The sequence below is a fragment of the Vigna unguiculata genome, chromosome 7, assembly GCF_037176805.1.
Source record: "Vigna unguiculata cultivar grain cowpea cultivar isolate G323 ecotype 2 chromosome 7, ASM3717680v1, whole genome shotgun sequence".
Lineage (NCBI taxonomy): Eukaryota > Viridiplantae > Streptophyta > Magnoliopsida > Fabales > Fabaceae > Vigna > Vigna unguiculata.
In genome coordinates this window covers 27,069,793-27,078,695 of record NC_140798.1, presented here as the reverse complement: position 1 = coordinate 27,078,695, position 8,903 = coordinate 27,069,793, and the positions used below count along the sequence as shown (strand labels likewise).

General features: G+C 35.7%; 1 protein-coding gene, 1 long non-coding RNA gene and 1 pseudogene across 2 annotated transcripts; 1 reads left to right on the top strand and 2 right to left on the bottom strand.

Moving 5' to 3' along the window:
* Positions 1–1,284: 1,284 nt before the first annotated feature.
* LOC114191270 (protein FAR1-RELATED SEQUENCE 8-like) lies at positions 1,285–4,391 on the bottom strand (annotated as a pseudogene).
* A 2-nt stretch (positions 4,392–4,393) lies between these two features.
* Positions 4,394–6,117, top strand: LOC146884726 (2-oxoglutarate (2OG) and Fe(II)-dependent oxygenase superfamily protein). Its single transcript, XM_028082320.2, has 2 exons — positions 4,394–4,699; positions 4,853–6,117. The coding sequence occupies exons 1-2, from the start codon at positions 4,466–4,468 to the stop codon at positions 5,840–5,842; spliced, it is 1,224 nt and encodes a 407-aa protein (XP_027938121.1). The 5' UTR covers positions 4,394–4,465; the 3' UTR covers positions 5,843–6,117.
* A 6-nt stretch (positions 6,118–6,123) lies between these two features.
* On the bottom strand, positions 6,124–7,400 carry LOC146884725 (uncharacterized). The gene is made up of 3 exons (XR_014996792.1): positions 6,844–7,400; positions 6,419–6,602; positions 6,124–6,322 (listed from the first exon to the last, which is right to left on the bottom strand). It is a non-coding gene; the product is annotated as an uncharacterized LOC146884725 (long non-coding RNA).
* Between the last annotated feature and the right edge of the window lie 1,503 nt (positions 7,401–8,903).

Sequence of the window (8,903 nt, the reverse complement as noted above, 5' to 3'; positions counted from 1 at the left end):
TTTATGAACCGGTGGTTCCGGGTTCTAGGAACCGATGGTGCCGACTTGTAGGAACCAGTTATTTTGGCTTTTAGGAACCACTTGTTATGGCTTTCGTAACCCGATGTGAATTTAGGGTGCATCATTACTGGCTTTCGTAAGTCGGTGTGATATTACAGTGCATCGTTACCGTCTTTCGTATGCCAGTACCTTGAATTCCGCTTTCTATAAGCCGGTTTTGTGCCAATGGGTTTTGAAATTGGTATGACCAGTTTCAAAACACGGTTTGGTTTTGGAAATTTCGAAAAAGATTTATTTATTTATTTTTATTTATCTTTTTTTGGTATATTTGAATTGATAATTTCTTTTAGATGGCAAGGACTCGTGGTGCTCACTTAGTTGGAGGAGAAAGCTCTCAACAAGGCTAGAGAATAAGACCTATTGCATGTTATGATAGTTGCAAGGTGTACTGAGACGAGTTGTAGCCATTTTACAGAGGATGGTTGATTGTAGGGAAGTTAGTGAGGGCACGATCGCGTGGAATAACACTCAAGAGGCCTTGCAAGTTACTCGTGAGGCATTTAAAGAACGTGTCGAGACGACCCGAGAAGACTGAAATGTTTGACATTGAAGTTTATTTTATTACACTATGTTATTTATGATATTATACTATGTTATTTGTGGACTTTATTTTATTAGACAATATTATTCATGGTATTAGTCACAATGCAGGTTTACATAACAAATATAATATATCAGTCACAATGTAGGTCTACATAACTACAACTAACACCAATCAATTCCACGAATTTTTGCATCCTACTAACATAAAAGGATGACCATTCTCTAACCTCGGGATAACAATAATGAGACCAAATCATGTCTACCATTGGTATAGGACAACCATCTTGTAGTTTAACCTGAAAATTATTAAGTGTAATAAACATAACCATATGTTACTATTAGCTAGAGAAAATGTAATAAATATGAGGCGTAAACATGAAATTATCGACCATACCTACACAAAATGTGAACCATTAACATGTCCTATACTGATCATTTGATGTTGCCTTATATTAACGGGTGGTGTAGAACGTAGTGGAAGTATTGTCATATTTTGAACCAATGACAAACACACTAATATGACATTGTATTTATTAGCAATAACATATTCCATGTCAAGTATAGTCATCCATTTTTCCATGTTACCCTGAATGTAATAAGATGTCAATGTTATAAAAATTACTAATAAAAATAAGATGTTAATTTCAATTCAAAGTTAAGTAAAAGAAAATACCCCAAAAGTTGAATCTACTAGCAAAGACTTTCTTAGTTCTTCGACTCGGTCATATCTACCTAAAAATTTCGCATAATCGTCACGATACTGGCTCAATTCTTTAAATAAATCATGTCGGATAAGTGGCCAAGAGTCTTCACCCATACCCAATAAAGCAACAATGCATCTGTATCCACAATGCCATCAACAATGACATCAACGACATCAAAAATATAAGGGTGACAAATGACATGAAATTGATCTATCATAAGTATTCATTTTTGTTGCATAGATTCATAAGTACCCTTTGCCCTTGCCTTTACCTTAGATTGAGAATCTTTCTTTCCCAAATGACTGTCATGGAAGGCGTCCACGTGCTCAAAATACGAGGGGTCACGCTTAGTAGATCTTTCAAATCTATAAGCTCGAGTCTTTTGTGCACCCTTAGTTTTAACTTTATGCATCAGTGCAATCATTAATGTTTGTTCCGGACAAACAATTTCTCGCAACTTGTGCTTGATTGTGACTTTTCCTGTAATGTCAACTTCTTTGTATCGATTAATCAAGATATTAATTTTTTGTTGAATGCCCAACTATGGTATTGATTCATATGATAAAAGATCAGAGAAACTCAATCTACTCCACATAATGAGTAATTCACTTAGAGGTATCACACCAGGGTCATATCTAGCTAATACACATGCACAAGGTAAACCATATGTTTGCCTCAACACACAACCACAAAGTTCACTATCAAATCCAATGTTTTTAACCCGATCAACCTCATTAGCAATGAGTACCAGAGCAAATCTTGATACAACACCCACTAGTTTCTTGTACCTAATAATATTGAAATCATGAGTCTTGACATGTAGGCTTCTTTCAAATGACGCCCTGATTTCGTTATGTTGCAATATTATAACATTGTGTATTGCATCCCAACATAAACACAAGTCACCCATACTGTTTCCCAATCTTTAAACTCCAGTGGGCTGACTCAACCCTAAAATACATGAAATCAAGAAGAATAACATGTTAAACAAGAAAGTACAAAATAAAATTAAAATTTATTAATCATACCTATTTGTCATTGTTTGTCTCAAATGCATTACTTTGTCTGTCCATGCCTTCACAAATCTTTCTCTGTAAGGAATTATCCATGTGTCGTTAACATATTCAAAAAACAAAGGCCAAGCATTACAAACATAGTGAAATCGCACGACGTAATCCGCAAAAGTAGATATATCTCAACAATCCATCGCATTTTCCCATGCATCCAAGATAACGTCCCATGAGTCCATAAAATTAACTAACATTTTACACTTGGCTCTAACATTCTTCTGAATGTGGAAACGACAAAGAAGATGATAAGATTCAGGGAACACAATGCTTATGGAATTCATTAAAGCAAGGTCTCTATAAGTTACAACGACTTTAGGAAAACCATCACATGTGATAAACAACTCTTTTAGCCTTTGGAGACCCCAAATGAAGTTATTTTGTCGTTCACTTGATAAAAACACAAAGGCAGCAGAGAAAGCCAGGCCTGTCGATGTGACACCAACTATCTCAAGAAGAGGCAACCTATATCTGTTGGTTTTATAGGTGCTATCCATCAATAAAACAATATTAAATGCATTCAAAAATTTAATTGCATTAGGATGTGTCCAAAAAAGCTCATTGATCTCATCAGAATCCTCGACACATCTACTCCAATGAATGTATTTATCGTGTTTTAATAACATCATCAACTGCTGTAATTCAGTTTTGCACCCTCTTAAAGATCACTTATAAGTATATCTAGCATTATACAACTGTTTTATTGTTGTGACATTATCTTCATTATTTTCCTTAAGGGTAAGCAGAATGTTTGCAGGCTTAACTTGACTCTTAGTCATGCCGATAAACAATGATTGTTCATCTGACTTTAATTTACCAGCATAGGGATGACCAACTAAAGTTTTAGAGAGATCATGATTATGACACCCAAATATCACCTTCAATACCCAACCATCTCCATTAGATATTGGTTTACCTCTCAATTTAAAAGGACACTCACATTTCCTTGTCCGGGTTATACTAGGTTGAAGGTCAGATTTATATTTTCTATACTTCCCACCTCTTTCACATCCTAGCAACACATATGTCTTTTTACCAGGTTGATCATTAGCTGTATCAGATCTTATAATAACAATAACAAAACCAAGTTGAAAAGCAACACCTCGTACCCACTCAAGTAAATCATCACGTGTAGAAAATACTTCTTCAATAGTAAAATTTACAGTGTAATCACCATCTATCTCAGGAATAAAGATTGAAGAATCTTCCATATTTAAGCTATGGTTCACTCCTCGGAAGTTAGTCAATTCTTTAAAATAAACTCTTCCATCTCCAAATTAACCAATTATAACAGCCCAAGAAACACAATAACAAATAAGTTATGCAAAATACATATACAATTAATTAAAAATACAAACACCGAATTGCAGAAGCCGGTAACACCGATTTTCAGAAGCCGGTTCTTTCTCACCGCTTTCAAAAAGTTGCTTGTTATGTCTTTCACAAACTGGTTTTTACGGGTTTCATAAGCCAGTATATCCCAACGACTTTTACAATACGTAATTTTCAGCTTTCAAAAGCCGGTTTTCATTTAGTAAATTCTGGTCACCCTTATACTAGAGAAAGAAAAAGCGTGTTTTAATCAAATGAAAATGTTAACAAAACTTTTCGAATGGAATGAATCTTATCTGGATGAAGTTGAATAATGTGGAGGAAGAGCAAAACTAAAAGATGGCAAGATTCTTGGCTGGAAGAACGAAAGAGAAGGAAAATACTTCAGAAACAACTCCAACATTAAAAAAGAGCAACCATTCGTCGAGTGGTGGTGCACTGAGAGTACGAGTGAGGGAAAAATTGTTTTAGGAGTGCATATTTAAAAAAGATGAAGTTATTGAAGAGTAAATAAAGTTGGTAAGCAGTAATTACCACTTAACTATTCATATAATAATTTTTATTTATTTTTTCTAGAGACATTATGGTCTCTGCACATAAATTGGGGGTGCAGGAAGAAAAGTTGGGGTGTAGGAAGAAAACCCCGAGTTGAAATGGCTAAAACCCAAAACAAATTTACATCAGAGCCCAAGCCCATATTATCACTGTCGTCCTTGCAAACGTTCAAACTCTCTTGCTCTGTCTCTGCAACTGCAAGAGATGGAGATGGTGGAAGCTGAGACGATAGGTCTGTACGAGCTTGAATACTCAGACTTATGTGCGCCTTCAAATTCATCCACAGTGGATTCCATAATGGAAGCCCTAGGGCCTAGTGGGCCAGGCCTCCTCGCCATCAACGGCGTCCCCAACGCATCCAAACTCCGCTCACACCTTCTCCCCCTCGCTCGGACCCTCGCACTTCTTCCTCAAGACACCCGAAAACTCGTTCTCAAGGTAATTCTTCCTCTTGTCTACATTTGATTCTCACTGGAATGTTCTGATTTTGATTCATTCTTGCGCATAAACATCAACCTAGGGTTTAGGTTTAAAATCAATTCAGTTTTGTAGGGATGCTCATTGTGCTTGCATTGCGTGCTTTCTTCCTAGGAGCATAACTTAGGTGGTGACGTTCCTCTGAGAAATCCTGATAGGAGTGTGTCCTCCTTTGCCATGCAACTTAAGTATACCAAATCTCCACTTGTTGTAAAAACAGTTAGCGAGTGCCGTGGTAATGAATTCGAGAATCTTGGAAGTTGTTTCCAAGAGCTAGGGTTTTGCATGATGGAGCTTGGTCTTTGCCTTGCTCGAATATGTGACAAGGCTATTGGTGGCAATGATTTAGAGATGAGTTTGTTGGATTCATGTGGAGCTAAAGGTAGACTCATTCATTATCATTCACATCTAGATGCTCTTCTCCTTAAACAACATGAAAGGAGCAGAGCAACAAGCAAGAAACGTGCTGGTAATGTGAAACCATTGGAAGGGTCAGAGTTGAATTCAATTGCCTGTGATGTAAATCCAGGTGGAATTCATTCAAATTTGTGGCAGCAATGGCATTATGATTATGGTATATTCACTGTTCTAACGACTCCATTCTTTATTCTACCATCTTATTCAGAGGAAAGCAAAACGGAGAATCCATTTCCCTCATGTTGTTTTGATGAATGTCAATCGCCAACTGGGCATACATGCTTGCAGATATATGATCCTAATAGGAAAAGGGCCATCATGGTGAAGGCCCCTCCCGAAAGTTTTATCATTCAAGTTGGGGAAGCTGCTGATATAATCTCAAAGGGGAAGCTTCGTGCGACCCTGCACTCTGTTCATAGACCTTCCGAGTTTGAAAATTTGAGCAGAGAAACTTTTGTTGTATTTCTGCAGCCTGCTTGGACTAAAACATTCTCTATCTCGGATAGAGAATGTTTAGTGGAGCCACGGCAGTCTGAACAAGATAACGATAATTTAAGTCAAGAAATTAACAAAATAGTTCCCCCTCTTTCGTCACGGTTGAAGGAAGGGATGACTTTTGCAGAGTTCTCACGTGAAACAACCAAGCAGTATTATGGTGGTAGTGGTTTGCAATCAAATAATAGGTGACCAGACTCTGGTTAATCTTGTTTCAAATTATATCCCTGCGTCAAAGATTGAGATTGATATGCTAAACATCCACTGGTTATGTATTAAAGTACCTTCTCTTTAGAAAAATCATATATTTGCCAAAAGGATAGACTGTGTAGGACTACATTTCATTTGGTAGAAGGGTAATATGTTTGGGTAGCTGCTTAACAGTGAAGAACTGGCCTAGTAGTCTTGAGAAAATGTCTTTTTGTTTTTCATTTCTTATTTTTAATTTTATAAATTATAATTAGTTACTTCTATTTGTTTTATAAGATTTAAACAGGAAATGCTTTTACTGATTTCTAAACTGATATGCTAAAACTGAGAATAAAGCAGTGAAGATAGAAAAAATAAAGAGACTTAAAAGAAACAAATACTTCTGTACATTATTCTACCTTTTTGTCTATTTCTCTCCCCTTGTCCCTTTCATACTTAGATTATGTTGATTCAAGTGGTTACCTGCATGTGCCATGCTCAATTTTGTACCTAATCCTGGCTGGACTCAATATAGGAATTGTAAAAGAAAAAGAAAAGAAAACGGCCGAAAAAGATGACCTGATCATGCAACTGAAAGACTGCTTTATCTTGCAGCTGCTAGCCGATAAAGAATGGGCATGCATTTAATAAGCCTTCACTCTTTCGGCCTTATCACATTATGTCAGGAAATATCTGCCAGGGAAGGTTCTCTTCTCCGTCTTTAGCTTTCATTTATTCAATAACTTTGGCTTAAACCAAAAACCTGCACACATTCACTAGATTAACGTTACACGCACATATAATGATGATATATGGATGTATAATTGGCCTGGAAACAGATGAGTATGTGGCTATTGTACACATCAAGAGGTCCTCTTGTAAAGAAAAGAAAAAAAAAAAAAATCACACTTGTGATTTTCGTTTAAGACGAGGCGGAAAGAAAAAAAGAAAAGAAAAAGGGAGCCTATCTGTGCATCCGTTAGTACAACGAAGTAGCCACTTACGTAGGTCTTGCTTTTTCATTCGTAGTGGTGCTTAAGGGTACCCAAAGTTGACTTAAAAAAGCAAACGTGAATAGGAATAATTTTCAGAAAATAACCTGAAAACACATTTGAATGTAATTGGAATCAAGGGGGAACAATCGTGAATGAGAATTGGAGGCAAAAGGAACAATATTTCCAACTTTTGTCAGTTATGAAACAAAATTGCTACGAAACCAAAAAGCTAAGGCTGTTTCTCGGAGCCTTTTTCTTTTCTTCTTTGTTCAGAGAATTATGAGAGGGGGATTGAGATCGTGTTCATGCCCGTGTCCGAAAAGTAAAGAAAACAGCAGCTTATGAGTGATGACGTCTCTATGCACGCGCAATTTAACACAGGTCCTCTTCTAGAACACAGCTTTTGTGTCCAACTCAACGCTGCTAAAACTTGTTTGCACTTCTTGACCTGTCGGCCATGGACGTTACCAAATCCTACGACAGCAAGGAACAACATTATCCACTGTATATCCCCGACATTCCCCTCTCAAAATGGTCCTGTAATAAACATATCAGTTTAGCTAGTAAAGTGCATATTTGGTGCTTTAATACATAAACACGTATAATCTTATTTATACTTTTCGTACTAGAGTTGGAGATTTTTAATTTTGGGGGAACTGGATCTGGCTCCACTTATCTTCCCTATATTACTGAAATATAAAATTGATTTCACTGACCATATGAAATGTATGCATATCAATTCATGTGTACAGTACTGATTTGGGAATTCTCTTTGTTCTGGTCTTGCTAATAATTTTTTAATGCTGCAACAGTTCTTATTCTCTTAAGTGATACGATTTGTACGTAAACAAGATTACAAATTTAATTAATGCTATTAGCTTACCAGAACTTGCCCCTATTCGCGTTCTTTTTCTTTTTGTCTTGTTCATAATTAAGTTCCTTCTAGGCTCTAGCCCATTAGCCAATATTTTCATGTTTACTCTATCTATCCTTTGGGAAAAGGGATACATGCAGCATTCGACTGGATTCCTTGTCCTTAGTTTGTAATGATGTATTCATAATTTAATTTTATAAGCCTGGTCCACTACTATTGTCACGTGAATTGTTATACTTGAATCATGAATGATGGTGAACATTGTATGTAATTATTGCTTGGTAATGATAGGTGAATGAGTCACTAATTATAGCTCAACACTGGATGTTTAAAATTAAATGTTCTTCAATAGCTACTATTCGTGATATCAATTTAATAATGTTAGGATCTGCGAGAGGAGCTATAATGATCGTGTTTAAATGACAATTGTCACCCAATTCTCCCTACGCCATAGTCTCTGATATCGAACACAGAGCAGAAAACAGTACTTTATATTTCCAGTATGAATTTCACAGTAAACTACTTCACATGGTGTTTGACCAATCCTCACTGCCCTTAACCCAACTTTATCACCTGCATTGCCTCAGGACATTAGCATTTTCATCGTAAAATGTCTGAGTTGAGAAAATTTTTAATTTGAACTGAAGAAAAATAATGCTTAATTCTAAAATCAACGTTTTTTTGTCATTTTCTCTTCACGAAATAAACAAATATAGCTGATATTCTCTTCCACTTTGTTTCCTTGCAAAAAGAAGATAAATAAATAGAGATAGGGACACGAATTAGGAGGATAAAATGAGTCTATTTGCTACATGAAATAGAATGAAAAGAAATAGAAAAATAACAAGTCCTATCAGATTTATTTCTACTAAAAAATTACAAGAAATGAACAATACGTACTTTATGGGTTTTGTATGATTGCATAATTGTGTTATTAGATGACACTCATTTACATCTTGTTTTTGTAGGATTAACTTACAATTGGTGCATCTCTTATTTTTATCTAATATTTAATGCTTCATAAAAACACATCTACTCATTCACCTTATTAATTAACTATTTATATGAGATTCCCTCATCTCTATTTCTTTTTATTTATCTTAAATTAAATACCCCTAAACTTATCCTATATCTTATTTATTTTATTCACATGTTTTCCCTCTTTATCTTTTCCACTTAATAGAAAGATGATATT